General features: G+C 30.6%; 1 protein-coding gene across 2 annotated transcripts; it reads left to right on the top strand.

Annotated features, from left to right (window-relative positions):
* Positions 1–4: 4 nt before the first annotated feature.
* LOC139521790 (RING finger protein 44-like) lies at positions 5–26,492 on the top strand. Of its 2 annotated transcripts, XM_071315418.1 has the most exons (11): positions 5–341; positions 2,635–2,967; positions 4,307–4,365; positions 11,389–11,585; positions 16,857–17,025; positions 18,666–19,046; positions 19,486–19,641; positions 20,389–20,498; positions 20,949–21,027; positions 21,766–21,993; positions 22,397–26,492. In XM_071315418.1, exons 2-11 carry the CDS (start codon positions 2,646–2,648, stop codon positions 22,454–22,456), a joined length of 1,761 nt encoding a protein of 586 aa, XP_071171519.1. In that variant the 5' UTR covers positions 5–341; positions 2,635–2,645; the 3' UTR covers positions 22,457–26,492. The 2 variants fall into 2 exon arrangements, with proteins under 2 accessions (XP_071171519.1, XP_071171518.1); XM_071315417.1 differs by lacking the exons at positions 5–341; positions 2,635–2,967; positions 4,307–4,365; positions 11,389–11,585 and adding an exon at positions 14,062–15,389.
* The last annotated feature ends 1,427 nt before the right edge of the window (positions 26,493–27,919 follow it).

Genomic DNA, 27,919 nt, shown 5'->3' with positions numbered 1-27,919 from the left:
AGCCAAGTATTTTGATCATTGTAAGAAGTGAAACGCCTTTTTTCAATAAAATAAGAAACAAGAATTATACCTTAATAACTGCAATAAAAGTAAAACGGTATGAAAGTGTAAAAAATTGAGAGAAATGACAGAAAAAATCACACAAATCGAAAGTCATTAAAATACTTCCGGTGACGTCATAGCAGTAGGCGGGGAATCAACTCATATCGACGTGTGTACAGTAGACACCAAGCTTTACAGCTCCGTGCGTGTGTGTTCAGTTAGAAAATTTAAAATTTCATTATCTGTGCATGTCCCTGGTGTTGTTAAAAGACGAATAAAGGAGAAACATACATTTTAAGGTAAGATAACGAATTTTCGACATAAAAAACGATATTAGAAGAGGTAATTAAAGTGGGAAACTTTATTCTTTACCCGAATAACTTTGTGTACTTGGTATGTGTGTGTGTACATATATTTATACACATGTTAATGTATAAACGAGTGTAATATGTGTTGTAGACTAAGTATGAGCATGGAATAAACTGCATAAATACAGACCAGTCTACAGAGATGTAAATTTAAAATCACCCAAGAAGTTATTTTTACAATTTTTCACTTTGCTCCTACTGATTTAATGTAAAATTTGGAAATTTAATACTAAATGAATTTCACCAATTGAAAAAGTTCATTCTAATTTCCTAACACCTAGCCCTAGGTCTGTCAGTTTTTTAATTAAAAGGTGTATATTTTTAACTTAGTAATGTAAATCCTTGGCTTAATCAGGAACATATATAGATATACTGTTCCCAGGCTTAATATATAGACATACTGTTCCCAGGCTTAATATATAGGAAATAAGAATTTTGATTAAGAAATGAGCTTATATCACAGATGTTTTTGTTATTGGATACACTGTGCCAGAAGACTGGTATCGTTCTATATTTTTTTCTTCTAAATTGTGCAGGAAACTGACTGCACATGCAATCTATAGAATGCAATAGCAAGGCTGTCAGCTTGCACATATTGCCTATTCTATAGGTTATGTGATATTAAACATGGACAGGGAAATGCAAATAGTTGACTAAAACTATATTAACTAGTCCACAAAAATTGGTTCATTTTTTTTACTGGTACATACTTATAATTCTAAAACATGGCACCAACACCTGCGAGTTTTAATATGAAACCAGTGGTTGAGGTATCATGCATACATAATTTGTTTTTGAATAATTCACAAAGGTCTTTCAAATCTTTGAATTACAGAGACATACATGTAGTCACACATTCAATGTGACATGCAGCTTTAAAAAGTTTTGGACATGATAGTTATTAGTGTACTAGAATAAATCAATTATCATTCACACAATTTTAAGGAATTGTGTACAATATAAACTGATAGAAAATGATGAACAGTTCCAGATCATATTCAAATAGTTTATTAATACAATGATACATGTATGTATTATATTTTGAGGTCCCTCATGGGGACTTGTAAATACATTGTAGCACCTGGAAGTCCCATAATCACAAATTTGTTTGTGGTGTTGGTCAGTCTTACAAGACTTGATAAGTTGTTCAGTAAAACATGCAGCTGCTTTTTTTTTAGCAAATTAAGAAATAATTATATTATGGCATACTCTATGCTTATATTAACTAATAAATTTGTCAATATTTTTATACAGAGCGTTTTGTGAGGTGTAAATATTGACAAATATAATGCTCAGTTGATCATGGTAAAATGAGAATAGAGCATGACATAAACAAATTTTTTGATTCTAATATTAAAGAAAATTTAAGACTTTTTTGGTTCACAGCAGACAAACATGTGTCGCCATGTGATGTTCATGTTTAGTTATTTCATTAGAATGCAAAATTAAGCATTCAAAGGTGTGTATTATCTGACAAAATCAAAGGAGACCAAAAGTCTTTAAAAACCAATAGTAAACAGAGCACTTTCAGATCCTTGTAAGATAAGCTTGGACACAGGATTTGTATTTTAACTGATTGAAATAAATTAGGAAGGATTGTTTTCAGGTATTCATATATTACACAATGACTTCATTTACTATGGTATTCTCTTCTACAAATTAAATAAATAAAACATTTAAATTTTTATCATAGGTTTTCATTCATAAAGATATTAAGATGAGGGTTGAATGCTCTTCACACAAAACTAGTTTCACTCTATGTATGAGAATGTTTATTATCTATCTATGGTCCAATGACCTATCTATGGTCTCATGGTCTATCTACATGTAATACTTAGTTATAGTTTTCCATACAAGTTTTTCATTATAGGTTTTTACAGTCCAATGCATTCCTTGTAGTTAAGGTCCATATTCAGTGTATACTGGTGTACATATATCAATCATTATAAATCATATACTTTTGTTTATTATATTTTGATTGTTCATCATAGATAATGTGCACCTTTGTTTCAATGAACTTGGCTTGTCTTATCTTAATTATACAGACTGGAGATGTAATGTATATATGCAGCTCAGAAGACGGGCATATATTGTATGCATAGGGCGCAACCAATAAGATGATACATCTTAAACTGAGATTAACACTTTAAACAATAAGTGTATCTTTTAATTGAAAGTTGCAGGTAGATATTTTTTTAACAAAAATGTTTTCTTTTTTTTAAAGGTTCAAATATAATGCCAGTGGCAGCACCTCAAAAAGATGCACAAATATTTCAGCATTATCATCACTTATTACCCAAATCTCCTGGAGCACTAGTGGGAGCATCAGATACTTATTATGCACATGAAACATTAGACCATTTACATAGTATACAAGACGATGAAGATTTCTTTAGTCCACATAGTCCACCAATTTTAAATTTAAGTCCACATTTAAGTTCACCGGATAGAACTTCACCATCTCAGCGAGTTTCACCAACACACAGAACATCACCTAATCAGAGAGGATCTCCATTTTATGATTTAAGAGAAAGCACAAGGAGGAGGACGTTTCATGGTCAGTATAATTAAATAAGTTTAATTAACTAAAAATGTTAACATAGCGTTTTTAGCAGTAACTAGTATGTTTTACTTCAATATTCAAGATACAGCACATGTCAATGTTGTTGATATTAAATAATTTAGATTTATTTAAGGTCCCAATAGCTGTACATGTATAACCAAAGAAAGATGAATGTCATGTAGAAGTGATGTAAGAAATGTATGTATTGTATGAATGATTGATTGATTGATATATATATATATTTCTTTATGTTGATGCCATGTTTTAATATTTAATGTCATCATAAGCACAGTTAGAACAACAATGTAAGTCATTCCTATATCATTGTAAATCACTGTACTGTCATACATTCCTTCTGTATATTGTATTAACATGCTCTCTCTCAAAAAAGATTGTCAGCCATCAGGGCTATATGGATTATCTCTGGCTCTCTCTCTCTCTCAAGAAAGATTGTCAGCCATCAGGGCTATATGGATTATCTCTCTCAAGAAAGATTGTCAGCCATCAGGGCTAAATGGATTTATCTCTGGTATCTCACTGTATAACTACAATCCTGTTTTAAACTCTTCTCTTCATGTACATAGCAGATTTATTGATGCAGCTTGCCTAAGATTATGTGCAGTGTGTAAATTGATGCTTGATTCTTTCTAATCTTAGGTTACAATTGTATTTAATTTGTAGATCTTAAGATTGCAAAAGAATTACAACCAAAGATGGATTATTTATAATTTTATCCAAATCAGTGGATTTTTTTTTTTATGTCTAGTAACAGATCATAGTTGTTATAGATGTTACATTTGTACCAAAATAAAGATTTCTAAAAATTCACAATCATATTATCATAATATAGTGTATATGTATTAATGCAAGTATTAAGCTGTGATTCTGTCATTGTCATAGACCCTTTGTCTACACAATCATTTCCAGGTTATAACACTTATCTGGCATCCTGATATTTTAACAAAATGGTCTGGTGAAACTGCATTTCAGGAGTGTTCTATTTTCATCGTAAAAAATATTTGTTTTTTTTACCATGATATTCAAAGATAATATATTTGACAAGCGGTTTTGTTGGTTTTTTTGTTGCATTTAAGAACTACATTTTTCAAACTGTTCTTCTTCATTGAACCATTGAAGGAACAATCTTAAATGTGTCGCCCAACCATTGTGTAATGGGGATTGATGTGTCCTTAGAAAAAAGTATTAGAGGTAACCTAGTTATAAAAGTAGTCTTATATCTAATAACAACAGGCAGGATGTGTGCAGAATATGTGCACATAATGATATATATAGAATTTAGTAGGTTGATATTTAATTCTGTTTTTAATTTCAGAGGGAGGTTCACAAATGCAGAATTGTTCTGGTGTAATCTCAGAAGATTCAGACAGCAAGGTAATCAGTCATTTTTTTACATGGATATTTTAGATATATGTTTAAAACATCCTTCAAACCCAGATGTTAACAGCTGTTCTGATGTACTATAAAAAGAACATATAGAATATTGACAGTGGTTGACTACTTAAACATCGCCCTTCTGGCCAAAAATTACCTATGTAGGTATGTTTAATACAACATAAGTGGTAGGGTTCAAATCCAAAATTGCACTGTCAGACCTATTTCTATGTTTGCAAATCCAAGGATGGTAAAACCATTTTTCAAACTAGATGTTTTCTTGGCAATCTATAATGAACTGTTAGGCTTTTTTTATTTTTCAGTATTATCACTAGACTTTGTTCCATAGTACTGATTTAGAATTTATATACAAATTGATATATGATACATATTCCATACCGACTCATTTATCATATCAGCCTGAGGTGTAAGCCTAGGGTTTGGGTTGTCATGGTCCAGAGATTATAAATTGGCTGATATTGAGAAGTCATGTGTTAATCTGTGTATCATAAATATATTTTCAATATAGGAACACACCCTTGACTGATATATATGGGGTTATCAGAAGTATGATCTACATGGAACATCTGACACATTTTAGGTTTCATAAAGTAGAGTGAATTTGAGGAAGGCCATGTATATTTTATATACATACTGTTTATGTTTAAAATATGGAAAACAATACGTTTAATAATTTATTGTTTAAGATATGCCTAATGAGCATAATGTTTTGAAATTTTCTAGTTGGCATGTCCAACCATTTTGCTGTCTTTCCTGTAGCATGTAAATGTTTTGGTTAAGGGTAGTTTGTGTTCACAGCATACACATGTTCATTATGAAGTGAACTAGTGTAGATTTATTATTATTTTCGGGTACCAATTTTCATGGATTTTGTGGACATAAATGAACAATGATTTAAGTTTTTAAAGAAGCACAATTTTCTATAGGCTTATATGCAAACTTTGGCAAAACCATGGAATCAAATATCAATATTTGATGATCCCCTTAACATGAGAGACTGGACTAAGTCTTGATGTATTGATTGTTGTAATCTTGAAATACAATACTAAGATTTCAGTGAACATTTTTTTTCAGTGAAAAGTTGTTGGTTTTTGTAAATGACATCTTGAATTTCATTATTTGTCATTTCAAATTTGAGTATGGAGATCAATCAAATGAGTGGAAACTATGTTTAGATTTGATATTCTATATTGGACTGTTTTAGTCTAGTGCTAAATCTGTAAAATGTACTAAATCTGAAAATGTGGATCCCACAAAAAAAAGGATATTTTCTCAGAAAAATGGCTTAAATTCCAAATAACCAAGATTACATGGGTTTTAAAAAAATGGAAGTTATATCCTGTTTGAATTTTGTACCTTTTATTTTCTCCTTTTTTCTGAGTTCCTATTTAGTCACACAGGAAATATGAAGAGGAATGAAATTAATTTCCTGTCTAGTAATATTTATCTTAACCATTTACTTTATTTTGGAGAATAAAAGTAAATTTCCTGTCAGGGATTGGAGTTGGTTTTGCCTGTAGCGTACATATACCTTATACAAATTTATGTCGACCTTTTAAACATTTTCTAAAAATAGTGTGTGTCGAGACCAGGAATATTTGCCCATATTAACAAAGGTTTCAAGTGACAGTAAAATTAGTTATATGGTATTTATTCCCCATAGTTTGTGAGAATCAGAAACAAAGAATAAAATACACAATGCCAATCAATGGTTTATTGATTACAGAATCGAATGGTGTTTTACATATTCACTCAAGTATGAAGTACTCTGAACTCATTATAGACACAGCTCTTCTTACTGACTTTAAGCTGATTTTTAATGCAAATTTATACATACACAGCTGAAAATGTTTTTCAATGGTGAAACCAGTTTTGAGGACATCAAAGTGAAAAGCTAGATTACATGTACAGTTGATGTAGACATTTGTATTTTGTATTTAAATAAAATTAAGCAATACCTTTGCATGATCACATGTGTTTAACAATGTTCTAAGCTTTTAGTGCACAATTTTTATCATGAAAATTTAATTATGTTGTACTCTTTTGATTGATAATTTTCTTTTCTTTGTTCTGGCTGATATTCTTTTTTTTGTTACATTAAAAGCTGGTTAAAAGAAGAAGAAAAACCCTGTGTTGGCTCTGATCATAGAACATGATGCTGCCAGCATCTATAGGTTTTTAATAGAAAGACAAAAATTGATTAAATATTCTAATGTAACACATGTGTAGTGCTTCACTAATGAACAGGGACAGTGTTGGTTGTCTAAAATTTGTCAAAACGTGTGATAGACAGGTTTCTTATTTGGTTAAAGCTACAAATAGATATTTCTTTTTTTAAACGCTGTTATCCCAAAAGTATTATCTGCTTTGGTGAATAATTATCAAGTCTTCTTATAAGCTGTATTTATTTTGTAATTCAATGTTTTATTTATCTATTGAGGACATTAATAAAAAAAAATATGTTCCTATTTTGTTCCTTTACTGTTCCTGGGGCAATATATGGTAAAGGAAGACCATTTTTTTTATTACAATTTTTACCATTTCTAAAAATTGTTGTAGGTTTACAGAGATTATTTAAACAAAGTAGATCTACACGTAGAAAGAAATTTTAGAAAATTAAATTTTGTGAGGAAATGTCCATGTCTTATTACGTTGTATCACTAAATCCTTTGTTAATAATTTCCTTGATTAATATAAAATATAAGCCACAGAGTAAATATTTTAGAATAAAGAAACTCCTAATTCTAAGCCTCATTTAAATGATTTTCCCATTTAAAGGCCCCTTTAATCTAAAGCTAACATTATATGGGCTCCAGCACTCCTGTGTGTATACCTTGATCAATATGAAAACTTGTTCAGATAACTATCAAACAAAGAAAACCACAACTCTTATGTGGAAGACGTGGCATTCATGGCTTTTCTTCTAAATGACTTTATCTTACTCTTAAAATTATATAGGTAAAAGAATTTTTTCTGCCATGTGGAAAGTTTGAAGCAGTATTTAGTTTCAAATCATGACTTCTTACAAAAATCTGTTTAATGAACTGACATGTGAGGAAGGAGGGTATCAAACATGTTTACTGATAGTTAGGTACAAATAATCATAAAAGTCCATATATATATTATAAATATACCTGTACCATGGTACAGTATATGTTGTTTTTATCAGACAATCAGGTTTTCCCTTTTTACGTTTATATTTTGGTTGAAATTATAGGTTTTATTTCACATCGTCCATTGTGAGCTCATATTCCCATCGTTCTATCATATAAGTTATACATATATATGATTCTATATGAACATATATGGCTGACACAAATTGTGGGGGTTTGGTAAAGAATGAAGAATATTAGGTTAAATGAATAAGGGAAAGAATGAATTAACACAATGTGAATTTAATTATACTGTGATGACCTATTTAATTGTCAAACATTGACACAGTGATGCATACAACCACATTTATGACTGTTTGCCCTCCAGTTCTGTGAATGCCACCATTGTTCACATGCCTTGGAGGACTGGTATTTTAGATATGAGGAAACAAATTTTACCTTCCAGGTGTGGCCACTTGTCAGGAAGACAAGCAGGTGATAATAATCTCGAGGAATATAGGTTGATAATTTCTCTCCCTCCTTAACATTTCTTTCCACATGTCAAGCTTTATAAGGTTAAATTAAGGTGAGTGAACCTTTACTGCACAGAAAATGCATTAATTAAAATGCTTTGTACTAGGAATATTGATTTTATTTTATGGGAAATATGCTTGTGTATAAATTATGGTCTGCTTAAATTTGCTCAGAAATATCAGAAAACAATTTCTAATTGAAGATGAAAAAGTTCAAATACAAGGCCTACGTCAAGCTTTAAAATCTTGCAAACGATTTTTCTTTCAGTTATTGAGAGTGATTCATTCTGAAGTTTTAATGGCAAACTTCCTTTGTCAAAGTAACTTCTCTTTACACACAAGGCTAACCAACTTATCTACACAGATATACATTATGGAAATCAAGCATAGCGCACAAACACATTTTATTTTTCTAGGTCAATACACAGTTGTATTATGGGTATCTGTTGAAGGGGATAAGGTCTTTTATAAGATTATGTCAACATGAAATACTTTACCCCCTAACTCACATTATGAATCACCACACAGGTATTTAAAATACCCTAATACAAAGCACCGACATTTCCTCTGACTGATCTCAAATCTTTGTTTTCCTTTATTAAACTTTTTTCTTTGTTCAGTTTAAATTATCTGCATACGACTATAGAGTTAAATATCAAACTGACTAAGGGGTAAGACTATTACATTTTTGCTTGAAGAAAAGTTGTTTTTGCAAGTTACTAACCACCAGAATGACTAATAAAAGTAAATGCTGTCAAGTGTTAGCATATGAAAGCCAAGTACCATATAGACCTTACCTATAGTTAACCAAAGTCAATGACTCACACAGCTTGATTGATGGTCATTTATAATATAAAGCAGAGTCCGATGTTAATCTGGATTTATAGTAAAATTAATCCTAGAAAAAAAACCCCAGATAAATGTATCTCATTTTGCTTTATTGAATTAATAAAAGAAATATTAATACTAACAAGTCTGCTTTATCTTGTGACAACATCATTCGGCTGCTTTATCATGTGACAACATTGTTTGGCTGAAGTCCAGAGAAATATTCCCACTGCACTATCTATACATGCCATTGAGTAGCTACTCAGCCTGGTATCATATAGTAAATATAAACCTGGGAAACATGCTATTTATAAATTAGGCTGTTGGTTTTGATATTTTTCATGTCAGGCCCTATTTATGTGGACTATACAGTATGGACTTTTCTCAATGTTATAGACTGAATGGTGTCTTATCCACTTCATTTGAACTTTGGTGGATAGTTGTCTCATTTGCAGTCCTACCACATCTTCTTAATTTTAAGGTGTTTGTAAAATGGTTCTTTTTGCTTAAAAAAGTCCTTATACTTTCCTTTCGTCCATTGAGTTGTCACTCAAAGGAATGTCACTGTTATGCATTATCTTATCGGACCAAACATCATTTCAAAGTCCATCAGATTTACAGAGATCAGAGATTCATTGAAATCATCCATCATACTGATAAACATAGTTACATTTTAATGAAGGGCAACCTAAATATGATATAAATAACAAACATTTTTTTAAATTTTGTTCTGCCGCTTCTTCAATCTCTTTTATCTCATATTAATCAGTAAGATGTACAGAAAGACAAACTTAGAAGTCTTTTGATGTTATTTTTTTGTGTACAAGTGTATATAAATAATAAAAGACAGCAACAAAATTAAGTATCCACTGAATAAACAACCATTTTAGATCACTTTATATATATCTTATTGAGTAATATTTTTTACATGACTTTTCTTTATCTCCTAATGGTTCTCTGGCCTTAGTACTCGTTATTAGACATTTTATAGATGTACGGTAGATAAACTCTCAAAATATCTGTTTTAAGTCTGTGCAGGAATAATCTTCGCATGTACATGGTACTATTGGTTACAGTAAGGGTCATAAGGCCAGCAAGAACTCTTGACTAATTGTAACGGATGATGGGAATTTGAATTTAATTTATCAACCCCCAAGAAACACTGCATATTCTCATTGTTAAAATTCCTGATGAGAGAGATATTCCTGGCTTTGATTGTTTTCGTAATTCCATCAGACTTAATTTTTAAGGGAGAATACACTTGGAAGGCATTTTGGCAAATCCAAGCTAGTAACAATGTATGGTCAGATCATATGTTTCAGTACGTGATATGAATTTGTATTTTGCATTCTTTTTCAATGGAAATTCTGACGTCACAATGTATTCTGAATGTTACGAAAACCCATATGAGTAGAGGATACATGTATCCCTTGTCTGTGTTATATACTTAGGCCATGATCGTCACTTATTTATTTCCACCTGCATGACATGGCAGATGGTAAGTGTTATGTGATGATGACCAGGTTTTTATAATTAATTAGATTTTAATAAAGAAAATGTATGAAAATAAACGACAACAATATTGTATGTTGGTGTTACATAAAATTGTGGTAATTTTCACACATTTACTTGATAATGTATAGGCGAGTGAGAATGTATATTCAAGTAAACATGTATACATTCTGAATATGAACTTGGTAAATTGAAAAATTATATTAGAAACTTTGACATATTTACCTTAACCTTTTATAAGATCAATACAGAGACAAAAATTAAGGTACATCAAAACAATACAAGGTAACCTACAGTTAATTAATTTGGTAACTCCAGAAGAAATTTCTGAAAATGTTCTCAGTCCTGCCACTACTAGTGTAAGAATGTGGAATTTTATAAACTTTTTGCCAAGGTGCCATTGATGAGTTGCTAGGATCACTACTAATATATGATGCTGGTCATTATATTATGATTTTGCCATTTTTTTTATTAACAACCACATTGGTAGATAGTAATAAAACCATCATTCTGTAGAATTTGTGTAGTTCTCCAGTTAAGAATGTACAACGAAACATGTACTTTGACCTTTGCCCTGAGACCACAAGTATTTCAGAATGTCCATTTAAGTACTTGTATGAACAAGTCATAAATGTACTAGAAATAGATCCGAGATATTTTCCCCAGATTACTGCATTTATAACTGCAGCATTGCCATTATCAATAAAAGTTATTTATATTTAAGGAAATTATTCATCAAACTTTACGGTCTGCCTCCATGTTTGTTGAAGAGATCAGCTTGACTTTTTTTCACTTTGATTTTACCTTAAATGATGTATGTCAATATGGATTTTTTTCTGTAATACTATCCCCAAGTGTAGTTTTGATGCATTTAATGATAAAATTTCAAATATTAAAGGGGAAATCAATTCCAACATGAATGTATGAAGGAAAATTTACAAAGCATGTACGAGTTGTGTGTGTGTTAATAACTAGCTCACCATAGCATTGACACATTCATGATTGCTATAGTATTGATTGTTTTTTTTTCTCTGCAGAGTGAGAGCCCTAGCAGAAAGAGGAGAAAAACCTCCGGCAGTTATATTGATTTGACACATTCTCCAAGCCCCCCACCATCTTGGACCAGAGAGGTGATCACAGAAGCTGCCAGACTCAGTTCAGCCCGACGAAGACCTTCCAATCAGTTACGGAGATTATCGTCAGATAGATGCAATACACCAAGGGCTCGTAGAAGGTAAACTGTTCTTGTATTGATTGCCAATATGTTTAGCTGTGTAGTAATATATTTATGAACTTTTGTATTTTAGGGTGTCAGGTTTGTGGCATGTACGGATTAATATTTCAGCATTTTATTTGTAAAATAATTCATTGATTATATCCTTCATTAAAATTCTCCATAGAGAAATATAGCCGAAAGAAATCAATGTTTTCTTCCCAAGATTGTGGTGGCTGACGATTGATTTCCTTTGTTGACATGTTCTATACAAATCTTTTTTGTTCTCTCCCTTTAACAAGGCTATGTTTATTCACCCATTTTCCTAGGGATTTGCGACTCCACTGAGCAAACATGAAATGAGAAATCCTAGATGATTTTGCTATTTATCAAGAGTTTAACAACAGATGTGTACAATGACAGCTTTAATTTAGGCCCTATTCAAATTACTTAGCCTTAAGCCACTTACACATGTGAACTTTAAATATTTAGCAAGAATGCCATAAAACAAGGATTGTATCATTTTATCTAAAGACTTCTCTATAACCTCAAACTTTGTATATATCCAAGTTTAAAACATGTAGAACAGGACTACAGTTAAGTTTTATAAACTTCCCACACATATAAAGTGTATATTTTGTTTTGTATGTTTAAATGTAAAATTGCCAATACTCAGCCGGCTGTATATATATATATACAGAAGGTTTTATACTAAGGTATAATGGCTAAACCACAAAATACCTGTGTTTCTTTGATCTGGGATTTCCTTGGTTATATTATAAAATTTTCCATTGCTTTAAAGTAAAAAAATCAAAAGGACAAAACTTAATAGAGAAATTTTAGTTTGAATAATATTTTTTGTTATATCCTTCTTCAGACACTCAATAACTGGACACATCTGAAATGTATTATGTTTGCTGGTGTCTCATCTCCTTATATTTAATGATCATAAAACTTCATTTAAAAAAAATATTGCTGAAAACTACAGAAGTGACTGTTCATATGTTAACATGATGTATAAACAAAACTCCTTGAGATATAACCATAGGAAGTTTGAATTAGAAATTTCCTGCTTGTGATCATGGATTTGATACACTACATCACAAGCAATTAGGTATTATTCATGTTATATTCACTTTATTATCCTATATACGATATAGCAATGTTATTGAAGAGTTTTGGTGGGGGCTAGATTTACTAATGCAGGAATTTATAATATAAATATTAGTATATATACATTAATGCATTTTGTACTGTCAAAGTAGAAATAAATTGTGACGTTTTATACTTAGAACGTGTACATAGATATACACTATGTAAACTTCAAACAAAATAATATATATGGTAATTTGTAAGGTTATAAAAATAGATTTAAATATTTCATGTCCTATTTATCATATGGTAAATTATTAAAAATATGTGGTATTTTAAATGATGGCTTTTTTGTAATCATTACATACATTAACAGTGTATGACTGGATCATTAACACTTAGTTATTCCAAACCAATTTTGACATATGAGGCTCTTTTTAAAGACAAATATTTAAAATTTAATAGGACTATCTGGTCAAAAGTCATAAGATCATGTGATTACCAAATGAAATACAATCTGATAATGTCACATGTGAAATAAATCTGATAATTTCACTACTCTGATGCCATAAACCTATGGGTGATGTCAAGAAAATGTTGATGACGTTGAAACAAAACAATTAAGAATGCATAGACAAAGATATTCTCTACTTTGTTTCAATTAAAAAATCCATGGTATTGGTCAATGTAATAAAAAAATAATAACTAATCCAAGAATTAAAATATTGGAAAATATTCAACATGGATTGATAACTTGTGTATTATGCGTTTCTAGAATTAATGTGTTGTAAATTCACTTTTTAATATTTTTAATATTTGAATTCTTGAACTATTTTTGCAGATCCTATTTCAAATTGTTATTTCTTGTCATCTGGGCCATTTACCATGTTTACTCCTCAATGCTTTTACCATATGCATACTTCATGATACTTGTCTCTTTATGTATCTTTTTCATGTCCATGTATCTGTTTTAATTGTCTTGTAATTTAAAAAATATCTTCATTATTGTATTTAAAGAGTGTTGAATGAATTCAAGTGCAAAGTTTTGTTAGTCAGCTTATTTTCTAATATGAATAAGTTCATGTCATAGATATTGCAGACTTTATTGCTCTAATTTCTATTGATATGTCAAAAGATGACACAAGGTATGAAATAGCAAGTGTACATCACTTTTTGGTTTTTTAATAGCCAATAATAGAACAACATAAAATTAGTACATATTGATATCTTAAAAATTTAGTACGGGTTGTGTATTGTGACGTCACAGAACATTTGCTGGGCAAATCTTGTTATATAGCAACGACTGTGTCCAGGATATTGCCCTGTGACGTCATAATGTCATGCTTAGATGAAAGGTATTGTATGGCAACCAACATTGACCAGTCAAAATCTCTTTTACAAATGTGTTTTGGTATTGTCATAGACATCTGTCAACAAGATGGCTGAAAACATTTTCTATGCTGGACCAGTTTATGTAAATGCAGAAAACCAACAGTATTTATATTCAAGTCAGTTCTCCCAAACTGGAAATACATCTATGGGCTTTCAACACACTATACATGACCAAACTGACCATCAGTCTGTGGGCTTTGATCAATCTGGACAGTCTTCTTTGGGCTTTCAACAACCTGGGCATCCAGTACAAACAGTGAATCCTGTCACTCCATTTATGATCCCTGTGAATTTTGTTCCTCTAGGGCAGCAGTTGAACATATTTAACAGAGCAGGATACCAGGGTTTTGCTTTTAATGTGATTCCTGGTAGATATGTATTAATTCCACAGAATACTGAGAATAGGTTTTCTTCTTATAATCAGCACATATCAACAAATGAAATACAACAATCAGTTACAAATGGAAGCATAGACCAATCTGAAGAATGGAATCAAGCATTCTCAAGAGTTTCTGAAACAGCTGACCAGTACCTTGGAAGAAATGGAATTACACATTTTGCTAGACAACCGTCAAGCCTGTATACTCGAAACCAGTCAGAAACTACTGGTACTATTAACCAGAATTCTGCAGCTCATATGCCAACTCCTCTCTCTCAAGGAAGAAGTAATTCCAATGGAAATATTTATAATGAAACAGAATTCCACCAAAATGACTCGATACATATTTCGCAACATAATTTAAATAGCAGTTCAAACACATTTGTTAATTATCATCAAGATGATGTTCATCAGAGACAAAATACATTTAATCAAGGATCTTTCATGCATTCATCATATAACCAAAACTCTGGGAACTTCCACGACCAGACAGGAAATGATATACCTAGTGCCAATACTAATAGGAGCGAGAATTCTCCATCTTTACATGATATGTTTCAAGAACTTGTGCAATTATATTTTCATGAGACGACAAATTGGATTCAAGCGGTTGTATTCAATCATCCTCGACAAACAAGAACTAGGTCGTTACTTGGAGTTATATCATCATTGGTATCGGAAAATTTTCATACAGTTCTTCAAACAGTTTTAAATGGATTTTTCAGTGGAGTGTTTTTAAGTCAAAACTTTACATTCAGGCAAATTTCAGAAACTTTGCTGACAATTGAAAACTCAAGAGCAATTACATATAACTTAGCCCTACACCTACGAGCACATTCGAGAATCTTTAACATATTTCTGTCTCCTACCAGGTTATTAGGAAGATTTGCCGAGGTTGTCAATAGTACTACAAGATGGATGATTATGAATCAAACAAATTCAATACCTGATATATTGCCATGGTAATACTGCCGACCCTTAAACATGTCCAAATCAATAGATTCTGTTTACAAACATCTTGTATTTTTTTTCTCCAAATTATAGACAGTACTTAGATAAATTAACATGGAAGCCTCTTGTTTTAAATAAGAAATTTACTGTCGGGTATTATTGGTAAAGAATATTTACACTATTTTTCCTTTCATACCAATTTGTTTTAAGGTACATGTATTAAACCTTTTTTATTTAAAATGTTTAAAAAAGCTGAAAGTTTATTTTTTGAAACAGTTGTCTCTCTAACATTATCCTATGGCAAAAATTGATTTGTCAAAATTAACACTGATAGTTAGAATAAAAAGTAAAAGTGCCAATATTTGCACTTCTGATTTTGTCCAACAATGTGCTAAAAGCTTTAATTCTCATTTTGTATGTCACATTTGTAAACTTAAATGTAAGCTGGCATGTAAATGATGATTGAAACTATTAGCACATTGTTTGACAAAGTCAAAATTGAAAGTACAGCCTGGAATTGTTGAAAAGAATTTTTATAATGCAGAATTGAATAATGGTAAACATAGTGTATTCTAGTAGATAATTATTGTAATTAAAAAATATTCTTCAGATTTTATAAAATTTAATTGGGGATGGGTTTTTAACCATATTTGGATAATCTTTTCATGATGATCAAGTAACAAACCGTGTAAAACGTCCTTTTTAAGTAGGAGGGGGTTAACATACAAGGAATTGGTATTTAAATGTAATTTTACACTTCACTAAGAGCTGTCAAAGATTAGTTGAATTTTTACTAATTAGGGATCCTCCCAGCTTTTGATGTTCTCAACATCCATGTCCAATTTCGCAGAACAAACTAAAATGAAAAAAAAAAGTTCTACTTTTATTGAATATTTGAATACCTGAAGTGTTTTTTCCGATATTTTAGCCATTTTGCAGCACACTATAATTTACTCGTGTATTTATTTTTGAAATGTCTATAACATGCTAAAGAATGGGAATAATTATTCACACAATTGTAATCACATGATTTGATCACTATCCATGCCATAGGGGTAGAAATAATAGCAAGCTGATTCCATATTTAAAGTTATCCTTCAATTAAATTTCCATTGTTATTTTGTAATATGGAGAATAAACACAGATATTCATTGTGTGGATATGTGATGTCATAAAGAATGTAAAAAAATGAATAAAAAATTACCAGTTTACCATAGATAAGTGAAACCAAATACGATGTATAATAATCACTAATGAGCAGACAATCAAAACAGAATCTATAAAAATTATAGTGTATTTTAAGACTTATCTTATAAAGATATTTACTTCCTATTTGCCATGTTTATGCAAATTTGCATAATGGCATGTTGTCTGCCATTTTGTAAATGTTGCAGATTTGTATTGTTTAACTTCATGGTTTATTTTTGATGTTGAGTTGTTAAGATTTTATACTCATAAACTAGCTTATATTCTTACAGTCCTGGTACAAGAAGACGAACAAGAGACAGAAATTCACAGCAAACAAGAGAGGCTTCACCAGAAAGACGTGCCTTCCAACCCCCACACATGATGACATCACAGATTCACCCTGCGTCCTTACCATCAAATCATCATAGGACAGGACAAAGACCAATATTAATGGAACAAGTAAGTAAACTGCAGTGTCCTTAAAATTTTGATGACTACCAAGTCGAGGAAGTTTTGAAGTCGGAAAAAACTAGGCAGTGTCTGTCATTATCAGAACAGGACTATTGTTAATTAAATGATTCAAAAGATCTAAAAGTACCTCTGTCAAATAGATCTAAAAGTAACACTGTAAAGGATCCATTATCACTTAGAATACGTCAATGGAAATGGTATAGTCTCGTGATATTAAACAGCAAGTCTCATGGTGTGGGAAGTTTGACCGGCAGTCTAGACAATTTTGCCCTATATCCCTATTTAGAACTTGGATCAAAATAAACACCTTTCTTATAAACACCTTTCTTGTGATTTTAAACGTGATAACTGAAATGACATCATCACAAGCATTGTGTTTCATATGGAAAAAAATATTTAAAAAAATGATTTGTTTCTTTTCAAATTTTACTGTGATCAGAATAAAAATCTATTTTGTTTGTGAAATTATACTTTTTTTCATTCTCATTTTCGAGGTAACAGATCAATGGACAATTTACGCTGAAAAAGCTGAAGACTACATATTGTATTTCACTTAAATGTCATGTACCATTAATTCCAATATTTGACTTGGTCAACACAGGTTTATAATTTGCCTCAAATTTTTTATTACTTTGATATCATTCTTGGATAATTTTTCATTTAGAATGGAGAGTCTTTATTATGGTTTGATATTTTCCTTAATCTGAAAAAAAAGTTTAAACTGGATTTTTTTTTATTTTGAATTATTGTTAAAATCAATATGACAGCATTTCCATATACTACCCAATATTATGTCTGCTGTATTGGTACATAGATGTAACATTGCTTAGGGTTTAATTTTATTGTTGAATTTCATCTTGGCTGGTAATCAAATTTTAGGTAATGTTAAAACTGTGCAGTTTAAAACTTAGTATTTAGTACAGGAGCTTTGCCAAAATAACAAACATTGTGTAAAAAATAAGAAATGTTTCAGCATGTTCAAGAATTGAAACATCCAACACAGTTTTTCTGATATACTTTTACTGTACATGTATATATATTGTACATTTTAATACCTTTCAGTGACTGGTTCAAACCAGATTTTTCACTCTAGATGTGTAGATCTTGTAGGTAATAGGTCTGAGAATTTAAATGCATTATTAGGACTATTTTATATTAGTATAATATTACATGAATTGATTGGTCTAAAATGTTGGGTTATTGTAGTCGATTCATTATCATCATGTGAAGATTGTTTAGTGTCTGGTTTCCTGCTGGTACTTTGTTGCTCTGTTATTTCTCTTATGTGTTCACCTAGGTTAGCCCATGTAACTTAATTTAAAAAAAGATACTTGAATACACTATTGCATGATTGTTTGTCTCAGAAATACTTTATAATTTGGTCATATAAAATGGATTTTTAGAACCTTTCCTCAAATGTAAATAATTGGGTTTTTGGGGATATTTTTTGTCTGGATCAAAAATGAACTTTGCCCTTAAGTTTCAACAATTTAAAAAAATTCTTTTCTATATATTTAATCTGAATAATTTAACCTCCCAATATGAAATATCAAATGTTTCTAAGCCTTAGAACCCACTGCGACATACTTTTGTCTGTAGATTTCAGATTTTTTATTTCTATTTTCCAGATGCCAGTAACAGCTCCTGTTTCTATGACACCGTTTGCTATCCCAGTATGCACAGGGCCACATCATATCCCAGTGTGTACCACAGCTCATATTCCAGTGTGCAGTAGCCAAGCAACATGGTCGTTTCCTGCCTGCAGTGTTCCGATACCAACATGTAACATGCAGCATATTCCTGCTTGTAGTCTGCCACAGATACCGATTCCACATCACACGTTTCCACCTCTGTTTGCTCATCATCCTCATAGTCTAGCCAACCATTTACCTCGACAACAACATATGTCGCCACCAACAACACAGTTTACAGCCAATCATAATCAGCCACATCATCACCATCATCCACATCCACATCCTCATCAACAGCATCATCAACCATTTCATCAGGTAAGTCAAGGTCATTTGACCTACGATTTTTACTATCAATGTAACGAATCTTTTGAAATTTCAACTATATTTTTTGATTTACCTCAACAGTAATTTAGATGTCATTTCAAAGTCAAAATTATGTATTCTTCAAAGAAAGGACTGTTAAATGAATATTTTCTTGCGTTGTGTATTTCAATTCTGATAGTAACCATTTTTAGGTTGATCAATTTCAGGTTTGAAATGTTTGCAGATTTCTTGTAGAAAAAATATTGTTTTATGGATATAGACTGACATCAATCAATCTATCTGCTAATAAATAATCTTAATAACTGAAATCTATATCCCTCTTAACTAAACTGGATATCTGACTTTTTCTGTAGTACAGATTTTTTGTAGAATTTCATGAATTAGTTGAGGTTTGGTCTTTATCTTATAGTTGTTAATTTTCCATTTGCAGCGCCAGGAAGAAGAATTGCAAATGATCCCAGATCATCATCGCCAGGCTTTCCAACTGCCGCTACATCACCACCATCATCATCAGACGCCATTCACACATTCACCTCCAGTAGTGCTTCAGGAACCCAATGTTCATCCAGCTCCACATGATTTATATGTAAGCATTTATTCTCACGTTAAAAGATACACTTGTTCATCATTTGGATCGGAAAGTTAAGAGCTAATTTTGATGACAAGTGAACACTTTACATATACATTTTTATTAAGTAAGAAAATCTAAATTTTGCATTAAAAGTTAAATAAAGGATTATTTATTTGGTGTTTTGTGGGTAAAAGGTTTACATAAAAACCATAGTTAGCTCCTAAAAATTTTATCATATTGATTCTATATGTGAATTGTATTAACAAATGAATAGGATGATGATGTCTGGTAAACTGTTAGTGCAGTCATTTGTTATGTAACTGTCATTAACATAACATGATTGACAAATTTGACAACAAAAGTCAAATAGTAGTTTTGGGTCAAGTTTAACACAATCTTAACCTAGAAGGAAATTTTAATTACTTCAATATCTTATATAACTTTTTTGAGTTGGATTTTTTATTCGGGTATACTGTTTCTCATATGATATGTAATTATTATTTCCTGATTTATGACAGATTTCTGACTTATGAACATTTGAAGGATGTTTTTTGATAGATTTAAGATGTGGATATTGAAATCATGGGACCAAACAAAAAATGGTCTTCTATACCTTGACTTGTATGCAATATTATACATTTTAAAGATAAGAATAAGAAGTATGGTATGATTTCTAATGAGAACTCCACCATAGACTAAATGGCATAGAAGTTTACAAACATGTTTTATTTGTATTAAACCTTTTTATTTATATTTAAACAGGGACCCTTCCAAAGACACTATGCACGACCACGCATGGGAGGACGAAGTGGAAGATTGCGGTCAATACCATTACCTCCACCACCTTACCCAGGATTCCTTCTTCACTTCCTGTAAGTTTTTATCCTGGTACACCTGTATAAAACTACATGATAATACTGATCCACAAAGCAAATGTATACTGAGACATGATAGGAGATCAGAATAAACAAATGAAAAATTCACTACCAAGTGTATGATGCAATTTCATTAGAATGATTTGATTGGTCACCAATTGTTGATATGGATAGAACTCAATATCAAATATTTCTGTCATTTAGTGTGTCAGATGTATGGCAGTCTGAAAATAACATATTTCATTACATGACTAGACATGAAAGAAGTGGATAATTTATTTTACAATCAGAAATTATTTTTTTTAAGATATTTTTTTTAGCCTGAATGTTTACTATGTTGTCAATTTGTTAAGGATGAATTATGTATAAACATGTCCCAAGTAATAGCATATTTAGAAAATGATCATTAAAGAATACATTAACTTTGTTTTTTATTTGAATTTGCAGAGCAATGTTAAGCAACCCTCCAATACCTCATCTTGGAAGAGACTTTAATGACGAAGCAACAGAAGTGGAAAATTATGAGGTATGGTAGAAACTTTCTGTTATAAATTCACAAAAATTGACAAAAACTTTCTTCTGTAACAAAACAGCATATTTATGATTGTGCAGAATAAGCATATCAGTTCAATAAATCAGTACCAACAAAATTATGAAGACTATAAGTTAGCCATTAATCATACAGGGATTTTTCTTTATTATTCCTGAGAAATCAAAATGTGGTTACAGGTGGACCATAAATTTAAAAGTTCAAGAAATTATAAATAATCATTACAGCGGTTTCCATTGAGTGTGTAGCCAAAGGTAATATCTTTGGTTAGCTTGCTTGTTAGCTGAACCATGAATTCTTTATAAGGTAAGGTATACTTCCCTCCTTTCAAAGTAGCATAGTCCAACAGACAGATCGATTGGTTTTCTGTCGGACTAGTCTATTCTTAAAGTAGGGTAATTTACCTAACCTAACAATGACTTCACAGTTCAGCTAACAAGCAAGCTAACCAAAGATATTCCCTTTGGTTTCACACTCAATGGAATCTGCTGTAAGCATATACATTCATGTATGCAAACCTTGACAAAACCATGATATTAAATATTCATCTGAATTCTTTTTTTCCTCAATCTACAAAAGTTAGTATTCACTTTATATAAATGAATCCGAAGTCTAGAAAAAGAACTGAAAACTAAATACAATATTGATCTATTTTATGCTGGTAATGACAAACATGTGAAAACATTTTTGATAATGTTCTATCTGATATTTCAGGCATTATTAAACTTAGCCGAGAGACTTGGAGATGCCAAGCCCAAAGGGTTAACAAAGCCAGAGATTGAACAACTGCCAGCCTATAGATTTAATAAGGAGAACCACAATTCAGACATGGACCAAACCAACTGTGTTGTCTGTATGTGTGACTTCGAGAACAGGCAACTGCTCAGAGTGTTACCTTGTAGTCATGAATTTCATGCTAAATGTGTTGACAAATGGTTGAAGGTATATACTACTTTTTCTTCATATGTGCATTTTGGTAATGTTCAGAGTTTTAATTTACATCAATTTAGGAACTTTTCAAAGAAAATAAATGGATTTATGAGATTTTGTTGAGGTTTTTAACTAAACTTATGTTTTTCATGTTTATACCTCACATTAACTGATAATTTGGCACAACTTGTTGATAGAGAAAAAGCTTGGTGAACATTTTTTTTAAATTATATTTTAAAGATAGCCTGTATAAACTACATTTTGGCAAAGCGTGACAAATTACGAATTTATTAATTATGAGACCCCCCTACCTATCTTAATTTTTTAAGTTTACTTATTTTATCCAAGTTCTTTATAAAAGCCATTGGTCTAATAATTTCATATTTACAAATAACTTTTCATTGTATATTTTCAGACTAACAGAACATGTCCAATATGTCGAGCAGATGCTACAGAAATAGTTCAGTCAGACTGATAATCCAAACTGTTCATTTGACCAGGGTAAAAATAGTTCCACTGTATGTCTTTTAATGATGCAAATTAAAATTCACCAGAAAGCAATGAAAAGACAACAGCACAAGATAATCCTCTTGTTTAAAAGACATACTAAAAAAAGGATGGAAATTTAGTTTGTAATTTTCTTCCATTGTACAGGGAGACATCTAAAGCACCGTGATTGTAATACTCAGGAATAGATTATTTTACACCAAAATCTGAGGTGCTTTACTGTCTCATGTACTGCATGACCTTTAACCTTCATACCGTCAGAGGTCAGATGTAAGCTTTTCTCGTTTGTTAGATTTATTAAAGAAACTGTTTGAATGTGTAGATGTTAACTGCATGCATATTTTTTTCAGTTACGTTCAGTATATTAAAATTTTCTTTTGTATTTGCTGTAAACTTGATCCTAATTTAAAATTTTATTTTTTTGTCAAAATCTTGACACATTGTTACAATACATTGTCAAGAGGAAAAGGGTTAGACCTGATTTGTTTTTTGTTTTGTTTTTCTATGAGATGTGCCAGTGTTGTTTTTTTTTATTTGTATGAAATCAGCCCTTAGGGTGTTGAAAACTTATTTATGTGTTCTTTTAGTTACATCAATGTAACATTAACAAATTAATATAAAAGTTTATGTGAAAATATATAGGAAAAAGGTGTTAGCTGCTTTAACACATTAAATACATATAATCAAAATGATTGATACACTTAATATGTTGTAGATGTAACAAAATCGCATAAAACTTGTCAAAGGGAGATAAGTCTAGTTAAATAATGAACAGGACATCAACAATGCAATACACAATAATATGCTTGTTTACACATATCATAATATGTAATTTTTTTCATCTCTTATGTTGAATTTTAATGAAAGTCATCCTGCTTTGTGAGTTTACATTTTTTCAAGAATATTTCATACTTATATGCTGGTGAAACTATTGCATACTTGTATTCAAAGGACAGAGTTACTTTGAATAATTATTTTGTTTTTTTGTTTGAATGTCCTTTACAGCTGTACAGACATGCTTACAATATAAGACAAGACATTACACATAAAATATATGTATTTTACCTTAAGAGTTCCCATGAATAGATTATTGGCATTATAATCCATTGTAAAAATAGGATTTAATTTTTGTTTATGATAGTGGCATTTTTAAGTGTTTAAGCTTGGTCAAATATATATTTTCACTAATTCTTGTATAGCGTATAATTGATACATATCATTACTGGTTTAATAATTTTTCTTAAAAATGTGGAACCATTTTATTTAGAAGTTAGACTTTAATAGCATAGTATGGAACCTCAGTGGAATTGATTTCTTTCTTTTTATTATCCAAATAATTCTAACAATTATTACATAAGGGAATCAATCAACAGATGAAGTAACAGATTTTTTTTTCATTTACTGTGGATTCATTTATTTTCGTTGGTACAAATGTATCAATTTTCGTGGATTGCTGTATACTTGCATATTCGTGGATATTTGATTTCGTGGTTTTGCCAATCTCTGTTTACAAAGCCTATTGAAAATATGATACTTGTTGAACATTTGAATTCGTGGTTCTGTACCCGCGAAATCCATGAAAATTGATATCCAACGAATAATAATGAATCCACTGTATGTCCTTTTCCTTTATCATCGGTTATTTGATGATCAAGCGATTCCCTAAGTTTTTCTCTGTTGGCTGATTTTACTAGATTGGATCAATATTACGCTTATGTTTCCTCTTCCTGGTAAATGTTCTGTAGTGGGTATTTTCTTTATTGTAACCTTAATGAATTATCTTGGATAACATAGACCGAGGTGGTGCAAAAATATAAGTTATATTGGGTTTCATAAAACTTTATTTACTCAAACTAAAAAATTGTTATGATTTAGAATTAAAAGTTCTATGAAACCCAAGATCATCACATTTATCTAGACGAGTAAAATTGTACAGGGAGAAGTATTTTGTTATTTATTTAGACGATTTATTTCCATTGTTTTTGTTGATACATTTTGTTTGATATTACAGTGTTTAGCCTTTGTTGGATTTTTTTAAATGGTTGTTATGCAGGCCAAAAGAAAGTCATTTTATCTGCATTCATTATATACGACACAAAATCATTGACTTTGTTCTTCACTGTTTTAAAGATCCTTAACATTGAATAATAACATGGCCATTTTTAGGAGAGAAAAAAATTATAATGATTTTTTTGTTGAGTGGTTCACAATATTTGAAGCATTATTTTATAATCGATATGAAAGAATTGGTTTAGTTGTTTAAGTTCAAATAAAATACACTAAATTAGATTTAAGTGGTAAATTTTTCTAAGTAAAATGCTGTAAATGTTTTTTCAATTTTGTCTTTCATTATGATGTGTCGTGTCGTCAAGGATCATATTATTTTTGCTTTGACACGTTTGTGAGATTAATTAAATTATAATCATTTTGTATTTTCTGATTTAGTATTTTTGTCATTTTAAGAAATACAAACTTCGCTACCTCAATCTTGTATAGGACATCAAGGCTTTAAAGGATTCACCTTAGAATGCATCTGTAGTAAAACTCCCCTTCCTCTTGTGGCTTATTAAATGTATATATTGAAATTGTACAGTTTCTGGACAAATACAGTAACTTTAGCAGGTGCCCTTTCCTAATAAGAAAACATCTGAGGTTATGAAATATATTTCATTGAAGTAAATAGATGAAATTAATGAAATTGAGCAAATTTATAGATAATTTTTTTCAAACACGGCTAAGACAATAAGTACTGCTAATTTGTCCAGAAATCTGTATTTCTGTAAATTGAAGCTTATATAATTGTCCTGTACAAGGCTTTTTTTTTATTACTCCATAGTATTTTTTCATTGATATTGACACATTGTACATAAGCAAATTTTATTACTAATCCACACACAAATATAGAAAAGTTTGTTGTTATATGCAGGAAGTTTTTAATATTTTTGTGATGAGAGCAAAAATATAGAGTTTTATATAAGGCTTTACTGATATCATATTACGCTTTGTGTAGGTTAGAGTTTATTAAAGTGCTAATTCAGATATTTATTATATTATTTTGTTTATAGTTGTTTGAATTATTTCCTTTTTCACATTGTAAACATTTTTGTTTTTCCCGTTTGAAAGTGATCTTAATCTAAAATGAAATAATTGTTTGTTGTAATGAAGTAAGTAAACCAAATATCCCTGAATAATGTTAAACTTGTTCCCTGTCTCGCTTTCATCTACCTCGGGTCTGTTCACAAGATTAGTGGGCAATCAATTATTCCAAAATGGGAACAGCCATAAAAAAAAATCTCTTGTGTTCAATACAAATTTTGAAATTTAATTTTAAAAATTGCAAGCCATTGGTTGAAGAATTTCTTATTTGTATTTTTCTTCTTCAAAATGAATTTCTTTGAGTTTTGTTTTTTTAATTTACACATGAAATAAATGGAAAATAACATTTGTCTGTGTGTTCAAATTTGTTGTTTTGATTAATCACAAAATCCATACAAAGATACACCTTGACTTGAAGTCAGCACATTTATATAGAAAACAATTTAACACTAAAAACATATATTTGATTCAGGTGTATTGTTGGGTTTTTGGCCAGTGTCAGTTCTTGTTGTAAGCAATGGTTCAAGGTTTAAGGTAATTGCTAAATCAAAATGTAGATATATAGTCTTCTTTTTAAACTTTGAACAAACATATTTGAAATTGCTGGAACCGGTGTTTTGTTTGTGTTACCCTTTGTGTATTACTTTACAAATTTATAGTAAAATTATGAAATTTAGAAGGTTCTTGATATCAAAAATAAATAAATAAAATAAACCAAAAAAACTATTTGAATGATCTTTTGCACTTAAAAACTTGATTTTTTTTCACCATATGTTATAATTTACAGTGAATTCTTTTGATTTTTGCCTTGTAGTTTCTTTTATTGTGTAAACTATATTTTTATTCTACTGAATTTATATACAATTCCAACAGACCATTTTAAGATGAGCAATAAATTACAAAAACAAGAGATTGTTGCCTATTATTTACATATGTTGCCTGAAATTAACACTCAACAACTTCGATGTACTGTAAATTCAGAAATTTTTATGTACATTTATTATTGCGATTTTTTAAACAATGGACAAAAATGCAAGTTTAATTTCAGGAAATGTCATGAACAGATAACTCTTATCAAAATTCACATGCAAGGTTTTGCTTTTGCAAACCTAAATAGTTGCAATTTTTCGCAATAATAAAAAATGTCAAAATTTTGTGAATTTACTGTATTTTCTGCCATAAGTAACCATACCTTATATGACAGCTGTCACAGAAAACCTTCTTCTATCATATTTAATCATTGACAATGCTATACTGGTAGACATATGAAGATAAAAGGAGTTCTGCTTCAATTTTGGTAGAATGAATGACTGTCATGCACAGTATTCTGTCTATACTTGCTTTAAAAGAGGGGCGTAAGATACCAGAGGGACAATCATACTCATAGATTGACAAATAAACTGACAAAGCCATGGCTTAAAAAGAAAAATACAAACTCAAATGATAGTACACAAGACACAACATAGAAAACTAACGACTAAGCAACACGAACCCCATCAAAAACTGGGGGTACATATTGCCCTTTAATGACATTTCAAACTAAATTTGGCTCATTGGCTGTTTTCTAGAGAACCAAAATAGAACCAGATGCTCCGCAGGGCACAGGTTTATACGACCGCAGAGGTTGAACCCTGAACTGTTGGGGCAAGTATGGACACAACATTCAAGCTCTAAATTTGGATTGTGATTAAATAGTTGACACAGCATCTAGGTTTCTGACACAGAATGAATGTGGTCTAATGAACTTAAAATATTTTTTTGCCTTTGAGCAATTCACTATGCTGTTGAATATTAATCCTCTCAAAAAATGTATGAAGAAATTTTCTTTTTATTTATGAAATCTGAAATGAGAAAAATTTAACCCCCCCTCCCCATTTTTTTTTTCACATCCCCCTTTCCCTTTTTCCAAAACTGATCTCAATTCAAATTTCTAATGGAGTTTGCAACAATGACTTCTCATTTAAATACATCATAAAATATTAAAATGTAAAATAAAGTGCTTGTTATCACTGAATGGTAAAGATTGTTTTAATTTATCAGTTGGTAGTAAAAGTGAATATACATTGTATATTGTATGAAACAATGATTTAAGTTGATTCAACTACTATTCTGGACAAAGAAAGATAACTCCAATTGAAAAAAAAATTCTTGCATATTGTGCAATAAATTTATTTCTTGCTATTGCACAATACTGCAATTGAAAATATTTGCTATTGCACAATACTGTGTAATTGAAGATTTCTTGCTATTGCGCAATACTGTGCAATTGAAAATTTCTTGCTATTGCACAATACTGTGCAATTGAAGATTTCTTGCTATTGCTGAATACTGTGCA

The sequence above is a fragment of the Mytilus edulis genome, chromosome 4 (genome assembly GCF_963676685.1).
Source record: "Mytilus edulis chromosome 4, xbMytEdul2.2, whole genome shotgun sequence".
In the NCBI taxonomy this organism is placed as follows: Eukaryota; Metazoa; Mollusca; class Bivalvia; order Mytilida; family Mytilidae; genus Mytilus; species Mytilus edulis.
The sequence above is the reverse complement of the archived record's forward strand: the minus strand, read 5'-3'. Positions and strand labels throughout refer to the sequence as shown.

Excerpts from the sequence above, each read along its gene's own strand:
- LOC139521790 (XM_071315417.1), top strand. The coding sequence starts at position 14,095 with ATGGCTGAAAACATTTTCTATGCTGGACCAGTTTATGTAAATGCAGAA. Across the intron at positions 21,028-21,765 it reads CAGAAGTGGAAAATTATGAG|GCATTATTAAACTTAGCCGA; the intron begins GTATGGTAGAAA and ends CTGATATTTCAG. Across the intron at positions 21,994-22,396 it reads GTGTTGACAAATGGTTGAAG|ACTAACAGAACATGTCCAAT; the intron begins GTATATACTACT and ends GTATATTTTCAG.